Genomic DNA, 19610 nt, shown 5'->3' with positions numbered 1-19610 from the left:
AGATTTTCCTTTTAGAGTGACTAAATATAGATAGAAAATACCCTTTTCAAGAACAACATAACTCTTTGGCTTGTCTAGTTAATGAAACGTAATAGTTTGCGATCCATCCATTCAAAAAAATTACTATGAACTTATATAGATCCAAACTAAAATGAATTCCGAAATTCTGAAGAACTTTAAGTTTCATATATTATCGAATTCAGAAGAGTAAAAATTCAAAATTAAATTTGTTCATAGAAATTATTCGCTTCTTCCCTATATTATATTTCTATATCCTTCGCATAAATAATTAATTTGCTCAAATATATTTTATTTTGTCTGTTGAGTAAGTCATTATCCAGTTTATTTAGGTCATTGCTAACATTTTGTTTCTTTATTAAATATTTTAATGGCTATATGTATAAAAATTATAAATAAACATTATTTACTGTAATGATCTAAGTAATGTACTGATAACAATGACAAACAGCAAAATGTTTAATAATGTTTTTGTAACAAATGTTTGGCATTTTTTAGCAAGAACTTTTTTGGAAAATTTTCTGCTTTTGGATCCTAAACAACATTCCAGCAACATAAAAATATTGACCCGGAAGCTGCGAAAAATTGTCCATGCGTACATTTCGTCATCCATTATGCAGCAGATACATATATTTTTTGTATAAAATTTTACTTCAATTTCCGTGCTTTGTATTTGGTCTCTAAATTTTTAGCAGAGTTCCTGTTCCTGGAAATTTTTGAGCCTTGTATGTTTTTAAACCTGCATTGGCTTTAACTTTTCGTACCAAATAGTCCGAGTACTGAGCTAACCAAACCGCTTTCCTACCGGATGTTTTGAGAGATCTTTTTAAAATGATTTCTATTTATTGGCTTTCGAAACTTCATGTGGACCATTGCTTCTACATGAACCCTCTACTGTTTAATAACATTGGAATCAGTTTGACGACAGACCTTCGATTGTTTGGCCAACTTTTTGTAGGTCCAAGCTGCCTCACCCGCTTTATAGCCCAGATAGTATCCCGTCCGATACGCATCACTTCAGAACAGAATGTACGAAGTTGGGTTGATTCGTTCTTGGCCTTAAAAGATGGGTAGTTCTTTTGGCTAGGAATCCATCTGTTGCCAGAAAGCTAACAATGACCAATATATTGAATAAATTTATATTGTACAAATGTTACAAATTAACAGCTAAAAATTTAAAAAATTCAGCGTTTTTAAGTCATACACCAAATTCAATAAATGCATTTTTTTTCCTATATTGACCATGAATGCGTATGATTAATATGTGATAATTTTAAACAAGTATACTCTTGCATTTGATATTTTTCATTTAAAAGAAAGGTATATTCTAAAAACATCCGCATTTAGTAATAAAAAAAATATAAATTTTGGACAATATAAAAAAAAAATAATCAAAATTCATAGATTTTTTTAAAAATAAATAAATTCGCCAATTTAATTTTTCAAAATTTAATTTTTTCAAAAAAAAAAAATCAATAAATTTGAAAACTTGAATTTTATTTAAAAAATCGTAAATATATTTATTAATTTTTTTTTTTAAAATTTAATTTTTTTTTTTTTTAAATTTAAATTTTTTTTTTTTTAAATTTAAATTTTTTTTAAAAAAAAAACTCACCAATTTTACAAAAAAAGTAAAAACTTTTAATCCTACAATTTAAAATTCGCCAATTTAATTTTTCCAAAAAAAAAAATCAATAAATTTCCAAAACTTGAAAATTTTTTAAAAAATCGTAAATATATTTATTAAATTTTTTTTTAAAAATTAAATTTTTTTTTTTAAATTCAAATTTTTTTTTTTAAAATTCAAATATTTTTTTTAAAAAATTTTTAATCCTACAATTTAAATATAAAAAAAATCGCTATTCTGTTACTTTTTTGACGCATCTAGGCACTGCATTGCCACAAACAAAAACTTAATGTCTACAACCATACTAGATTTGATTGCAGTGTTCATATGTATAATGATTAAAATTATTTACTAGACACAAAATATTTAATCAATCATAATTTAAGCATGACAAAATGCATAAGAATTCATCTAGCTAACGAAACACCTTTTATCTTTTATATATTGAAAAACATTGTAACAATGTAACGAAGTAAAGAAAAAAAAACAATAATATGTCAATATTAAAAAAACAATCTGTCCAAAACTCACACTCTGTCACCAACTGACAAAACCAGACAATATTTCCTATTAATGTTTGAATAGATGTAGTTAAAGAATGTTTTTGCTAACTAAACAAAGTTAAATAAATATGAAAAAAAAACAAAGTATCATTAATTTGACAATAAAAGCAAAAATTGTTTAGAAAACAAACAAGTCATAACAAGGACATAATGCACGAATACTGGCAACTCATACTCACAGTTAAACTAGTTTGTTCAAATGTTGGTACAGGGGTTAAATATATTAATAATAAAACCTTAACGTTTTGAAAAAAGTCTCACTAAGTCAAAACCAATTTAATACTCACACATCTTTACATTCTCGCTAAAAAAAATGCATTAACAAAGGCAAGTAATAATATGGCTAACATTAGTTTAAAAACTCAAATGTATGTATATTAGGAAAACTCAAATGTATGTATATTAGGGAAACTCGACATTTGTCAATGTTTCCAACTAAAATTGAAAATTAACATTTTAAAATACCACGGCAAAATTAGAAAAGTACTTTTATACACAAAAGTACTAGTACACGCCAATTTTGTTCCATCAGAAGCCATTAACAAAAAGTTTAGGATCCAAAAGCAGAACATTTTACCAAAAAGTTCATGGAATGGCAAGTAATAAGCAGTTGCGGCAAAAGCAGCCAAACATTTGTTACAAAGGGCTCTAAAAATACCGAATTTCATAAATTCATCACTATTTTCATTTAACAAAATGTCTCTTCTTGAATAAATCTTGGAATCTAGAGAATTTGAAATAGAATAAAATTAAAAATCCATTTCGGCAAATTCCTATGCCAAATATAGTGCGAAATTTTAAGCTTATAACTTCAATTGCACCTATGATGAACTGACTGCAACCTCTTTCACTACTTATATACAGTGCCATATTCCAGCTGTTTCATGAATTATCTTAGTGGACAAAACTAGAATATTCTATTTCTAGAGCTTTTAGCAGCTTCAATTGTTGATAAGTAGAAGTTTCTACTGATAGAAATGTTTATAAACATGATCAATGTTGCAAGCAATTGTTACAAATCGTTAAATTCAAATCGTTAATGCAAATTTGTAACAAAATTCGGTTTCATTCAAACGGGACCACGCTAATATACATACAGTCAGCGTCGAAAGAAAGTGTACAACTTGTTTTTACATTTAAAACATTTTATTTACATATTAAAAAACTATTTTTTCTCCAGTTCTAGTATATTTAACAAAACATTTAATTGTTCTCTTGCAATATATAAACAAAAAACTAAACTAGTTCAACTGCAACAAAAACAGTAACAACAAAACCAAAAATACTCCATTTTTAACGCGTCAAAAGAAAGTTTACAGTTTAGGGAAATTAGAAGAAAAAACGTGTTTAGTATTTTATTTGACATCTTTTGGGTTTTAAAACAGTATCAAGCCTCCTTGGCATTGTTTCTACTAATTTTGATGTCACCTATGTTGGGATTTTGAACCACTCTTCCTGCAGGATTTCGTGTAGAGAGTCATTGCTGGTAATATTTCATTTTCTGATCTGTCTGTCAAAATGCTCCCACAGATGTTCAATGGGATTAATGTTCGGTGACTGTGGGAGGTGTTCCAGTTGTTTCGGTGTTTGATACAACAACCATTCTTTAACAAGTTAAGAAGTATGCTTCGGATCGTTGTCCTGTTGGAAGATCCAGATTCGGTCTAGATTTAATTTTCTAATGATGGGTTCCATATTTTCTATAAGAATGTTTAGGTAATCGGTTTTTCTCATCAAACTATCAATAAATATAAGTTTTCCCATTCCACTTGCCGCCATACACCCCCACACCATCACCTAACCACCACCATGCTTTACGGTGGATAGTACATTTTTTGGTCGAACTCTTGATTTTTGCTTCTCCAAATTTTACTCCTTTTTTTACTTCGGAAAATCTCAAACTTGCTTTCGTCCGTAAACAGCACATTATTCCAAAACAATTTTCTTGGTTTTTATACCTGTTTGCGAATTCTCGAAGTCGCTCTTTATTTCGTTTGGAAATGTGGGGATATTCTCTCGGAACTCCACCATATAGAGCATTTGGGTGTAGCGCTCGGCGAACCGTACTGTTACTAACTCTCACTCCAGACGAATCTGTTAATTCTTCGCATATTTTTACTGCACTTACTGTGAATACTTTCTTCACTGCTCTCACAATCGATCGTATTTCAAGGTTGTTAAGGCGTTTTGGTGTTCCGGCACGTTGCTGATCTTCTAAAATTCTAAATTTTTTTGTTTGTCTATAATTTTTTTTACAGTATTATGGCTTCTTCCTATTATAGAGGAGATTTCACGTGACGATTTGCCTTCATTTTTAAATTTTATGACTTACTTTCTTGTTTCAATTGCAGTTTGTTTTCCCATTTTGGTTTTTAAGTTCTCGCGATCAAACAAGAAAAGCTACTATCTTAAAATCTCATGAGACTAACAGCAAGATCCACAAAATATTATAATCTAGGCAAAAATAAAGAATAACAATATATTTTTGTATGTAGCTAGAAAAATCTTATTGCAATTCTAAATGTGTACACTTTTTTCTGACGCGTTAAAAATGGAGTATTTTTGGTTTTGTTGTTACTGTTTTTGTTGCAGTTGAAATAGATTAGTTTTTTGTTTATATATTGCAAGAGAACAATTAAATGTTTTGTTAAATATACTAGAACTGGAGAAAAAATTGTTTTTTAATATGTAAATAAAATGTTTTAAATGTAAAAACAAGTTGTACACTTTCTTTAGACGCTGACTGTATATATATTTCCATATACTTTGACATTCAAAGTGACACACAATTTACAATGAAGGCCATACTAAATGATTTGAAATATTGACAACTATATAAAGGTCACAATTCACATAGAGTCTATAGACAAATAAATGAATTAAACTTTTGTTGTGTGGACAATAATGACAATTTATGGAGAAGTCGTGTGGCGGATGTGAAATGCTTTTAAGGGAAATTGTAGATTGGCTTATAAACACAATTGCACTAATCATACTTTGGATGTAATATCTTAAGTTAAAACGAATATCTATCTTAAGAGGGTTTGTACCAAAGAAAAATTGTTATAGTAACAATACATAAATGTTTTCTTCAAAATCTCTTTTATTAAATTGTAATAAATAATAAATTTTAGTTACTAAACTCTACTCATAGTTTCAATTTAAACATTTAATAAATATTCTTCATAATTTTATACAATTATTTAGAAAGATTAAATTACAACTTCAAGCATCTACTTATTTAGTTTTACCATGGCAATTTACTCCTTTAATAACCTAAACGAAATGGTAGCAATAAAACAGAAATAAGATTAAACTTCATTGTACTCTTTATTTTTTATTTGAACATAGAATTTTATATATCGTTTTGTGCAGACTTTAGAAAACAAATTGAACATTAATCAAAATCCAAAAAAAGGTACTTACTTATCACTTAGTAACGTAACTGTAGCATTTAATACCAAATGATACATTCTACGAAAAACGTCCACCTTTCTAAAATTGCTACAATAAAATTGAGCAAAAAATAAATAAATAAGAAAAGGGAAAAAAACGAAAATCAAAAGTATTCTACTAACATTCAAGATAAAAAGAACCAGGAATCAAATAAAATGAACTAACAATAAACAGAAAATGAAAAAAAAAAAGAAATGTTATAACAAAATATTGTTGTTAACATTTTGCTTAAGATTACTACTCTATTAATCCTTAAATAGGAAATGAAATATATATTTTGAAACAAATTGCTTACAAATTCTGTTTTTACTCTCTATCTCTTTCCCCCCAAAAATCTACCCTCACACACATGTAAATGCTGAACAATAACAACTGTAACAACAACAACCTGAACAAATGTTAAATAATGATGGTGATGTGCAAATAAATAGGAATCTTTAATGGGCAATTCAATGGGAGCATTGCGTAGCAGTTCACCAGGACCTAAAGGAGAGCCAGGTATTAAAGGTGAAATGGGCCGTAGTGGCGAAAGAGGTCAACCAGGACAAAAGGGTGAACGTGGTGATCCCGGCATGACGGGTGAAAAAGGTGATAGGGTAAGTACCATTAATATTAAACATACATACTTAGATTTGTAAATACAAATACATAAATTTTCTGTGAATAACATATTTTGTGTATTTAAGAATGAATATAAATTAAAGATTTATACAACCGCACACAGTAAATACACAGTATGTGTGCGTATCTACGTATAACAGAAATTAAACACCCACACAGAACAATGAACAGTGTGGTGTAAAAGTGAAGAGTTTAATAAAACATTTTTAAGTTTTAAGAACAATTTTACCACAAATTTATTCTAATCGTTATAAAAATTAACAGACTAGTTCCACCTGCAGGAAGATTAGCAATTCAATTTATATTATTTTTGAAAAAATATTACTCATACAACCAATAGTACACCCACTTATATGTTTTTACAATCATATGGTGGTTTTACAATTTTAAAGTATCCCTTTTTGTCAATCATTTTCTCCAATGTATATAACAGGCTGGGCCGATTTTTTTCATAAAAAATCGTATAGCAGAAATGCATTCTACGGAAAATTCTAAGAAATTTTCCCCAAGACACCATAGGTCAAAAATGAAATCCTATCTTGCGCATTTCGACTTTTATCCAATAAAAAAACTATTAAAAAAAATATATACTGAAATATCATTGGATAAAAGTCGAAATGCGCAAGATAGGATTTCATTTTAGACCTATGGTTTCTTGAGGAAACTTTCTTACAATATTCCGTAGATTGCGTTTTTGCTATACGTCCATAAAATTCGACCCGGCCCAGTATATAACATAGCTAACTCCATTTTATACAAGTATGGGCCATTTGACAGTTTTGTTTATAATGCAAAGAAAGGAAATTTAACGTGAAACCAATTGGCATTTTAGTATCTCGAAGTAATCTAATATGTAGTCACTTTAAACATTTTTTATACTACACTTTAAAATGTAGTTATTTTACCCACCAGATGTACTGTATTGGAGAGTCAACTAATTGTCCTTTTTATACCCTTCGCAATGAGTAGCAGTGTATATATAAGTTTGTCATTCCGTTTATAATTTCTACATTTTTCATTTGCGACTTCACAAAGTATATATCGCACACCCAGTTCAAAAGTGACTCAACTCAAAATTAATTTTTTGCGTTATATATGAAAAACTTTGAACTATTTTGTTATACACTGCACATCGTTATATGTAGCCTTACGAACTCTTAAGCACCCATCCTTCAGCCTTAGAAATGTATATAAACAAACTCATACTTGCACAAGTACTCCATGATGATGATTGTGTAGTATTGTATTGCTCATATATGTATGTATTTATATGCTTGCGCGTGTGTGTATATGGTTGTAATGCGTAAGGGTGTGTGTGTGAAAATAATTTCTGCTCTATTGATTACTTAATTGATTTGCAATAATAGATTTTGGGTTCAAGAAACGAAATTTCCATTTATTTTTTTGCTACACTAACACATCTACACACACATGAGCAAATACAATACAAAACTCTTACAATATGTTAAGTAGATGCAAAAGGGGAACAAAATAAGTTTTCGAAATTTCCTTTTTTGTTTTTTTGTTCATTTGCTACCCATGAGTATAGTTATAGCCTTGATATAAAATTTAGGCATACGTACATATGTATTAGGGTGGCTCTTTTACAATTTTCAATGCTCCAATTTTTGATAACCTTGATAACATGATTCCAAAGAAAATAAACTTCACTAAAATATCAAATCCCAAATTTTTTTAAACGAAATTTCACAAAATTAAAAAAAAAATCGGTTTTATTAATTATGGGTTAGCGTTTAATTTAGTATTTTGGCTAAAAATTTATTAAAATAATTTTTTAAAAATTCTCTTCGTTTTTAATCCTCGTTGAGCGTTTATTAGAATCTAAAAAAAATATTTAATTTTTGAATATTTCGTTTAAAAAAAAATAGATTTTTAAATGACAAAAAAACATTTTTAGACCTTGGATTACCGGAAATCGGAAAAGTGCAAAATAAGCGCCTCCCTAATATGTATGAATAAATGTGTAAACATTCGCATACTTCTACTACATGTTCATATAAGGAGTATTTGTATTAAAATGTATTTATTTCTTTCTCGTATGTAGTTTTCTGAAAAGTCATGATTAGCCAATTTCTATGACTTGATGAAATCTTAAATCCCTTCATTATGTGTGTGTTTAGTTTGGTTTCATTTCATTTTATTTAATTTTTTTCCTTTCATTTCAGTTTGTTGTTTTTCCTTTTATATTGTTCATTTGATTACTCCTTCTTGTTTTATGTTCATGTGAAGTTAAGTAGCATGATTTGTAAAAGTTTCTTTCTCTATGTATGTTAATAAAATCGTATGTATAAATTAGAGTTTTTTTTTTGCTTTGTGTTGTATGAATTCTCTTACATTTGTAAGAGTAATTTTTACAGCTAAGTAATGTGTCATTATGATATTTAAGTTTTAGATTATTATTTTGAAAAATGACTGCTTAATGAGGAAGAATAAACATTGTGTCTGTAGATATATGTATGTGAGAAAATCTGCAAAGTAAGTTGTAATAATGGAAAATTTGTTCATTAGTTTGTGTGCTTAATATGTGTTTGCTAATAAAGAGACTTTTTATTTACTAAATTCTTAAATCTATAGGAAAAATAAGAAATAAATACTGATGCTAAAGAAAAATAACATACAGTTGAATGTAGCTTTAATAAACTATAATAATTCCCTATAAAAGGAGTTTGTATTATCGTAGCCCTAGTGAGCAAATGAGCTAAGTCCACTTTTTATGCAAATTATAATTTTAAAGCAAATTATATTTCTTGAAATAGATCCGATACACACTTTTTAAAGATGATTTTGAATCGAATGAATACATTTGTATACCATTCAACATAAGTGGCTAGGGTATATATAAGTTTGTCACTCCGTTTGTAAACAAGTATATGTTTGTGACAATCATATTTATGATGAATAATTTTATCATAATATGTTGTTCTCAGATTATGATATCCATAAGCGGAGAGCAACATAATATGGTAAGTCCTTCATCATATAAATGATTGTCACAAACATATACTTGTTTACTGTAACCATATATATGGTTACTACAATCATGTAAATCGTAAATTAACCATATTATTGTTACCACAATCATGCAAATAGTTACTGTAACTATAATATTGTTAAAAAACTTCTAACAATATTGAAATGGTTATAGTAAACATGCAAAACTATATTTTTTCTCTGCGTGTACTTTTTTCATTTGCGACCCCACAAAGTATATACAAATAACTTACATATATGATTTATATAATAATATATTCGCTATTGGCCTGGTTCGTTTGCTATTTAAAATCGGGAAAATCGATCAACAAATAAACTTTTTTTAATTAAAAAATTTATTTTTTTTTTTAATTTTTGAAATGAAAATTTTGGAAATAAATTTTTTCCATAACAATATGAATTAAATATTAAAAAACTTGTTTTTAAATTTTATAAAATATATTTTTTTCTTTAAATTTAAATTATTTTTTAATATTTTAAATTTTGATTTAAAAGTATAATTTGGTAAATAGGATTCGGCACAGCCGAATATTGTTCTCATACTTTGTTTTGTTTAATAATTGTCTAATAATCGAATACTCGAATAAAATATTATCAAGCTAAAATTTTAAGAGATAATTTATACAAATGAAACCAATAACGAATCAGAATCACTTTCTGAGTCGATATGCGATGTCCGTCCGTCTGGCTGGCTGCGGCCCAAGAACGAAGCCTGTTGAAACTGGCTGAATTTATTATATTATTTCACCTAGCCCCGAAATTGAACTTTACCGGGCATAACTGTTTAACTTATTTAGGTATCTACACAAATTTAGTCAAATTAGTCAAAGCTTACATATAAGGTCCGCTTCCGAAAATCACTTTAATGAGCATAAATTTTTTTAAAATGTGGGTACACATATAAAATTCAACAGAAAAACTTTCATATAGACATAAATTACATGACCTAATTTCATGGCGATCGGTCAATACTTCGTCAAAATAAATTATTGAAATTTTAAAAGAAAAAAGTTTTTGCCCATTGGGCTTGACCGACCATACCTTCTACCGACCATTTCGTTTGTAATTTCTACATTTTTCATTTCCGACCCTATAAAGTATATATATTCTGGATCCTTATAGATAGCGGAGTCGATTAAGCCATGTCAGTCTGTCCGTCTGTCTGTTGAAATCAATTTTCTGAAGACCCCAGAAATCTTCGGGATCCAAATCTTCAATAATTCTGTCAGAAATGCTTTCGAGAAGTTTGCTATTTAAATATCATTTTTGATCTATATCTGGATTACTAAGTCATTAATATAGACAGTATGGATATCTAATGATAGATATTTCAAAGTCCATTGCAACGATGTAGATAAGGCTATAGTAAGTTGGACCTACAATGGGTCAAAATCGGGGAAAATATTTTTTAACCAGAATTTTTTTTTCATAAAAAATTTTTTTTTTTCATACATTTTTTTTCCAAAAAAAAAAAAATTCAAAAAAAAATTTGGAAAAAACTTTTGAAAAACAATTAAAAAAAATTAAATTTTGTTTACCTAAAAATATTTAAAAAAAAAATTATTTTAAAGTATAAATTGGTGAAGGGTATATAAGATTCGGCACAGCCGAATATAGCTCTGTTACTTGTTTTTAAATTAAAGAAGTAAACCAAAACTTTAATTTTTGTATAAAATTTAGATGTTAAGACAAGAGGTGTTTTTATGTATTTTCTCATTAGATTTATAGGTCTCGCTGAGTACATTAGAAATTGTGTCAAAAAATTTCAGAAACACCCTCAAATTTAGAAGTTATTCTAAAAAACCGTTTTAAGTGATGTTAGTTAACTCATTCAGTTCTTGCTTATTTTGATATGATAGCTTATGCAAATGTATATCAATGTATGAAGATAATTTAGTTCTTAACAAAACACGCTTTTAATTTTCCAAATCGGATGAAAATTGTAAAAGTTATTCAACTTTTCATTAACACCTCTTTTAGTATTTTCTCCCCCAGCGCATATGAATAAAAAAAACAAAAAACTATAAAGAAAATATTTGTACAGGTTTTAAGTTTCAATGTAAATTTTTCCAAACTTTTTTCGAAAAAGTTTAATAACATTTGCAAGTATAAGCCGATTTCTGCAATTGATTACTCGTTTATTTCTATATAAAATTATCTTTAATACACTGTGCAAAAAAAAATAGGTTTTCACAGAAAAAATTCAAATTAATATTGTTGAATTTGAAAAATTACGAAAAAAAAAATAAAACAAACTTTTTAAAAAAAACTTATATAATTTCTTGGAATGTGCATTTTATGCATATATTTTATGAAAGCTTAATTCCTTGTCTTCCTCCATAACTGTTTAAATTATATTCTTGTTTAATAAGAAATGCAAAACTGCCAAATTAAAAAAGCTCATTCAATTTTAAATTTTTTGTTTTAATATCTGAGTTGCTCAACATTTTTGCATGCCATTTGTCTATAGGCTCGAAAAGGCAGCTAGTTTTGATATATCTTTTAGATAATAAGTTAAGCTTTAATTCTATGTTAAAACTAGATCTGCGATCTGAGATCTGAGAACAACATTTTATGATAAAATTATTCATCATAAATATGGTTGCCACAAACATATACTTGTTTACTGTAACATGTATATGGTTGATACAATCATGTGAATCATAAATTAACCATATTGTGGTTGCCACAATCATGTAAATAGTTACTGTGACTATAATATTGTTAAAAATCTTGTAACACTATTTAAATGGTTACAGTAACCATGGCCAATTATATTTATTTTCTGCGTGTACCCAAATCTTTAAAGTCGAAAGTAGTGTATTCTGTCGCCATTTTAGAATACTTCTGTTGACGATTTTCTATGAGAAAGAATGAGAAACATGTTTCTAGAGAAACCTTTGGTATTATAAAAAAAAATCATATATAAATTTTACTAATATGTCTAATATAACTTTACTGTGACACATGTTTTCATGTTTTTTTTAAAAAATTTAAGAAAAAATAATTAAGTATATCAACAAAATATTCTGTATCAGGCAGCTGCTAAAGGCATGTGTAACCTAATAACAGATTAAACACTTCACTAAGAAAAAACCAAAAAAAAAAAATGGTAAAATTTTTCTGAGAAAATATATAACAAAAAAATCCAGAAATCATACAGACACACATACATGCAACACTTGAGATCCTGCATGCTCAATTGTCAGCACACTAAATACATAAACTCTTACTCAAACAAACAAACATTTTTTTGTATACTTCTGTCCATAAAGGTAAAAGACAACGAAAAAACAAAAAAAAAAAAAAACTAAAGGATATTGCGTAATTGTCTAATAAGCGTATAAAAACTTGGGTATTTTATAACATTTACCATTTTACAGGGTTTGAGGAGTAACACATGTGTCTGTCTATTTTTTTATGAGACACAAATATACGTGTTTGTTGTTGCTGTTGTCATACTTGATGCTTGACTGACTGACTAACTCTTCAAGCTTTAGCTGAGCAAAAAAAAAAGAAAATAAAAAAGAGGGCATAAAACCAATCATGGTTGAGTGGTAAGAAAAAGTGCCAAACTTAAAGGAACAATAGCAAGAACTTTATTTCTTGTATATGTATTTTCTATAAATTGTATATAAAAGTATATATCTGTATCTGTTTTTTTCCCTGTTTCACATTCTTCATCTAGATATTTTTTTTTTGGTCTTTTAGTAGTTACTGATGATTTTAAGTTGTTGCTTTGTTGTAGGGTTTTGCCTTTTGGGATTTGAATTTTGTTGGCTTGCAACACATTTTATTTTTTCTTTTTTTCTTTTTTTAGATTTTATTTTTTCTTTTTTTTGTTAGGGAAATGTTCTTTAAGTTTTTTACTACATAATTCTTTTTTTTTATACAAGTTTTGCTGTAGGGGTTTTTTATTATTACCATTTTTTGTTGTTGTTGTGCTGTCGTTAGGGATAATTTGGTAGTAGTTTTTTGTACAAAATTTTCACTTCACATACACGTAATACCTCAACTCTACATGTTTAGGGTTTTGCTTTTTTTTTTGTTGGTATATTATGCTTTTGCAAGCAAAACAATAGTATGCAAGGACTAAATTTTGGTTTCCACATATTTTATAAAAATTATTACTTTGTATCTTTCTTTTTTGTTTTGCTTGAGAATGCTAAGTAAGACCAACATATGCCAGTTTATTATTAAAGTGAAAGTTTTTCTATATTAGGTCTAGTAAGTAATAACAAAAATACCATTTTAAAGTTTTCATAAATTTCTCGTCCACATAGTTTTAATTTAGTTGGTCACTTTTATCATTAAATTATTTTTAGTTTACAGGCACTTTAAAAAATAATATATATGGTTTGATTTTGCTACGTAAGGTTAACTGCAAGTAACTAGTCTTTGTTGTTATACTATTACTATATGTTTTATACTCAAGTCTTTTTGTATTTATGTGATGTGAGTTAGGATGGCTCCCAAAAAGGAAATAAACTTTTCGATTTAACAACTAAACTTTTCAGAGTTTTGCTAGGATGCTTGGTATTGAAGGTTATCGAAATTCAATAAAAATACAATTATAATTCTAAATTTAAGACTGGCTCAAAAAATGTAATACAAATTGCATCAATTCGCTTTCATTACAATACTTATAAATTCCACAAAATTGCATATTTAACTGATCCTTGTTGTGTGTCCAGAGTTTAGGCCAAACTTCATCTAGTTCGTTATTCATTGGACAACCAGAGTTTTCAATAAAAAGGATGGCAGACTGAATTGTCTTGGCAATTAATACCCCTGTAACCCCCTAAAATTCGAATGAGTCGTATCATAATGACAGGTTTTGATCATTATGGATCTGAGATGGTTTCATTAGGAGTCTTAGCGTACATGAATATTTATAGCGAAAAGTTATCATTGGTACTTTATAAATCTCCATATATCCTCTTCCATTATCGGTTTTAAACCATCTGACGAAAATCATCCCAACTCCGATAATATTGGTTCCTTTTTACACTATTGCTTCATCTGTCTAGGATTCATAAGTTCCTACCGCTCTCTACACGAATCATACAGTCCAAAAATGAAATTGGATTACCCAGATCCTGTGTGTCGTCCAAACTTTCCATTGAGTGGAGTGGCATGTCATCAACGAAACTGCTGAATTTAACCCAGTCAACTCTCCTACGATTTCTAAAAGCTGTGGCCTTATATGTAAGATGTAACGTTAAAATTATCCTATGATGATTAGAAAGAGTATTCAAGTGATACCCCCAAGCAAGAACCTATCCTTCATCATTAGTATCTCAATGTGTAATATAAATAACCTGTTCTCTGATTACATTGACAAACTTTACCACGCTTACGTAGAATATTAATAGAGAGAAGGTATTTTAGTAAACACTTACCACTGTTGTTAATGTCCGTCCTCGTCAACATATTATAATGGTCAGCATCACATCGTATGCTAAAACCATGGTCCCCTGAGGGGTGATCGGCTTTAGAGCTGCCGCCGTTCAATTTCCCAATCTGTAATTAGAAAGGAGACAAATATTAATGTTTTTGGCCAAAATAAGTTTCTTTCTTTTTCTTCGTGTTTTAGGGACTTTATGTCTTCAACTTTACTAGTAAGAAGCCGGTATTATTGGGCAGATTCTCACTGAGTTTTTATGTGGGCAAAATCAGTCAAAGTAGATTAGCTTATATTTGCTGACGGCTTGAGAGGGACACAGTCACTTATTCCGACGCTTATGATTCACGATTAATGAACCAGTTCCAGAGACAAATACTTTTCTTTCCTTCGGAAAGAATTCGCCAATTCCAGGGTTTAAGTTTTTAAATAAGCTTAGGGCATTCTTATTATAATCACAAAAGATTTATTGCTACAAAAGAAGCAATTATTTTAACCTAAGGTTAATTAGGTTCTTTTGTGGCTGCTTATAGCTCAGGTCCTGAAATCAAGCTGGCTGTTGGCCGCTTCTAAAAAAAATCAGCCTGTTTACAAATAAACGAAAATGAAAAATAAGAAAAGTGTTATATTCGGCAGTGCCTTCACCAAAGGTAAATTTTTGGTGAAAAAATATTTTTTCCGATTTTGACATTTATATGAGGGCTATGTGAAATAATGGACCGATTTCCATGATTGATACAATCATGTGAATCATAAATTAACCATATTATGGTTACCACAATCATATAAATTATTACTGTGACTAAATATTGTTAACAAAATTGTAAAAATGTTGAAATTTTTACAGTCACTGTTTTTTATGGAACAAATGTCAAAGTGCGATTTACAAATTTTAGTCCTCACTCGCACCTGATCAACAAGAGGGTATTAACTCAAAATTTGAAGACAATTTGAAAATCCGAATACATCATAGTAAGCAAATTCCATTTGCAAATATATCTACATTGGTTTTCGCTTAAATTGTTCCAATTATTACAAAAAAAATCTATTTTTTGAGATAATACAATTTGTCTGAAAAAATGTGAAAAATTTGTTTCTAGAAAGAGTCATATTTCGAATTAAAATCATAAAGTAAAATTAATTTTATCAACAAAACAGTATCAAATCAAAATACAACCAAATTTAAATAAAACAAGTAAGAAAGTATGGTCGGTCAAGCCCGACCAATTAATACCCTACACTAAGTAAATGTTTTTTTTCAAAAACATTTTTCTTTTAAAGTATCAATAAGTGGGTTTTATATGGTCAGTTATGGACCGATCACCATGAAATTAGGTCTTGTGATTTATGTCTATATGAAAGTTATTTCTGTTGAATTTTGTGTGTATACCAACATTTTTAAGAGATTTATGCACGTTAAAGTGATTTTCGGAAGCGGGTCTATATGGGAGCTATGACTAATTATGGACCGATCGTAACAAAATTTGGTGACATGAATTTTTATACCCTACACCACCCACTATGGTGGTGTAGGGTATAAAAAATATAATAGTTTAACAAAATGGCTATAGTTGGCAATAAACTATGTTTTAAAGACTATTGAAAAGGTGGTTCGTAAAGTGACCACTCAACCGCAAAGAGTTAAACCTTCTTACATTTCTTTTGTAAATGTAAAAGCTGTGACGAAAATCAACTCAGCTCCTATAACATTCGTTCTTTTTTGCAAAATTGCTGCACTTGTCTAGTATTCGTTGGTTCCTGCCACTCTCTACACGAATCATAGAGTGCAAGATAGGAATTGAATGTCCAAGAATCTCCATTGAGTGGAGTGACATAGCATCAGTGAAACTTCTGTCTTATCAAGTGTAAGCTGCATCGTTAAAATTATCCTATAATGATTAGAAAGAGTATTCATGAGATACCCCCTACCAAGAACCTATCCTGCATCATTATTATTATCTAAATGCGTAATATCAATGACCTTTTTTCTGATCATATTCAAAAACGTCCCACATTTATGTAGAATATTAATAGATAGAAAGTATTGTAGTAAATACTCACCACTGTGATCATTATGATGATCATTAGCATAGCATTGTCTGCTAAAATCAAGGTCCCCACGTTTACCAATTTACTAGGGTACACGATCGTCTTCATCATAATGTTGATTCGATGATAATATTTCGTGTATTCACAACCACAGTCGCTTTAGAGCTGTTGCCGTTAAATCTTCCTAGCTGTAATAAGAAAGAAGACAAATATTAATATGTTTGGTTATTTCAACATTTTACTTATAAAAATGGTTGTCACAAACATATACTTATTTACTGCAACCATATACTAAATGATTGATACCTCCATGTGAATCGTAAATTAATCATGTTATGGTTACCACAATCATATAACTTCTTACTGTGACTATAATATTGTTAAAAAACTTGTAAAATTGTTGAAATTGTTACAGTAAACATTCACAACTATATTTGTTTTCTCTGCGTGCAGTAACATGATTAGCTCCACATATATTTTATGCTTTTATCTAGGAAACAAAATAAATTTTTGTGCAAGTTGTTCGAAACATTAAAGCCATTTTTTTGTAGCAATTAACTGGAGCCCTCCTAATATGAATGGATATTCTTATATAGTGTAAGAATATGTGTATACTTATATCAAATATGGCTATCATTAACAGCATTAAGGCCTTAATGTGTTTTCTTTTGAAATTTTTTTTGGCCAATATTAAGAAAAACAAGTAAGAGTGTTATATTCGGCTGTGCCGAATCTTGTATACCCATCATCACTATATGGATATTTTTTTATTGTAAATAAAATATTTTTACTAACAAAAGTTTTTAGAAACATTTAGGTTCAACTTGTTTATGTCCAATTTCATCACCATCATAACTATTATAAGACAATTATAGATGTTCAAGTAATTTTCTAAGGGGGCCCTTGTATGGGGACAAATTTCGGCCGACTTACGCCAAGTGCTTAAAACTAATTTGTGCAGCATTTTATCACGACTGCCGCATAATCAATATATTTATGACTGCTCAAATATTATCATAGACCGGTATGGTCTCATTTTAAATACCAAATCAACATTATCAACAGGCAGTATTTATAGAAAATTTCAGCCAGATACTTAGCTCCCTATCGTGTTTTCAACAGACAGACAGACGGAGGGATATAGCTAGATCATCTTAGAATCCTATAAGGGCCCAGAATATGTATACTTTTGTGGGTTTGCAATGAATATTTCAATGTGTTACAAACGGCATAACAAAATCAATATATCCCCCAGATTTTTTGAGGGTGGGTATAAAAACTACAATATTTATGTTCAAATTGTTCTCAAGATTGTTTAGTGAGGTGTTGCAATTCGTTTCCTTTACTTTTCCCTCAAATTATTCTTGTAGTTTTTGTTTCACTAAATCTCGATGATGGCATTACGGTTGTGAATAAAATAAACTTTATACACGTTTTCTTGCGTCTTTTTCCGGGTTTAATTTTTTGTTTGCCTTTTTTTCGTTCTATTTCTAGTCTAAACTGATAGAGCGTATGACATCTCAATGTAGGATATAGAAGATAGAAAAAAAAGAAGAAGATTTATTTGACCTTTGTCACATTATTTATCTTACTTTGGTTTGAATTTTTATTTATTGCCCCAAACAATACCATACCCCAACAAAAATTTCATAGAAATATTGTATTTTGTCGCTACAAAAAAAACAAACTCCTCTACTGCCAGCTTTTCTCCTTCTCTACAGCAGATACTGAACTGTGACATGATGGTATTTTGAGGATTGAACAGATGTTTGTTGTATTTACACGCATGGGAAAATAGACAGTTAGTATCTGATGTTGGGTATTTATTTGCGGAAATATGTTGTGTGTTTTAATAAAATAAAACAAATTTGGGAATGAAGTTTTAAATATTTTTTTTGTTAGAATTATTTTCAAACTCTAGTGTTGTTAAATTAATCTTATTGTAATATAACTGTTGCTGTAGGTTAAACTGCAATCGACTTTTACTTTTATTTATATTTTTGTGTAGCAATTTCCCTTGTTATTCTCATTTTAAATTTTAACAGCTGACAGTTATGCCCTCCAATCATTATTGTGTAAACTCAATATGTTGATTCAATGAGAATGAAAGGGTTTGACAAGCCCCAAGCATATCAATTTTTAAGTAGAGTGTAAATGGGATTTGCTTTATTTTGCTTTGCAGCTTTAGATGAATTTATTTTGTGGCCAAAATCATGATTTTTATTTATTTTTTCTCTGTAAAAAAGCAATAAAATATTAATGGAATTTATTTAAATTTAATTCCTATTTATTTGCGTTTAATATTTGGGAAAAAAGGTCAAACTTGTCATTCATAAATGTCGAGATTAGTTTCTATTAAAAAAATTAAATTATTAAATTTATTTCTAACACTAACATTTAAAAGAGCTGAAATTTTAAACATTAAATTTATTTCATTTATGTGCAAACACTTTAAATTCTCATTCAACAAAAGTTTGTTTCAAATTTTTGTTTTCTCCAAAAAAAATAAGAAAAAACATAACAGAAAAATCAACGTTTTAATAAACTTATTGTGCTAGTTGATGCAGAAGAATTTTTAGTTTCAAAACCCCATAAAAAGGTGCTTGAATTTTATTGTCATTATTATTGAAAGTAAACAACAGACACAAAAAGTTTTCTCTAAAATGTCAAACTTTTTCTAAAATCAACTACCAACTCATGATTTCTATATTAAATTAAAATGTGTTGCTGTATACAATAAAAACGAATATTTTCTGTTATAGATAGAAATGTCAAAGGTTATCAATGAGTTGGAAAACATTTTTGTTTTGTAGTTCTATTTTATAAATTTGTGGTTATTCTTCTTACAGATAGATGATGT

General features: G+C 28.7%; 1 protein-coding gene across 6 annotated transcripts in view; it reads left to right on the top strand.

The window, feature by feature from the left end:
- Window positions 1–19610, top strand: part of Mp (Multiplexin) — a 754200-nt gene that overhangs the window by 486709 nt on the left and 247881 nt on the right. For all 6 annotated transcript variants that reach the window (XM_065503879.1, XM_065503878.1, XM_065503877.1 and 3 more), the window contains one exon: window positions 6096–6260. In XM_065503879.1, coding sequence (XP_065359951.1) covers window positions 6096–6260 — 165 coding nt within the window. The remainder of the gene's footprint in view (window positions 1–6095; window positions 6261–19610) is intronic.

Source organism: Calliphora vicina, chromosome 3, assembly GCF_958450345.1.
Source record: "Calliphora vicina chromosome 3, idCalVici1.1, whole genome shotgun sequence".
Classification (NCBI taxonomy): domain Eukaryota; kingdom Metazoa; phylum Arthropoda; class Insecta; order Diptera; family Calliphoridae; genus Calliphora; species Calliphora vicina.
Note: the sequence above shows the minus strand (reverse complement) of the source record. Positions and strands in the feature narration are given on the sequence as shown.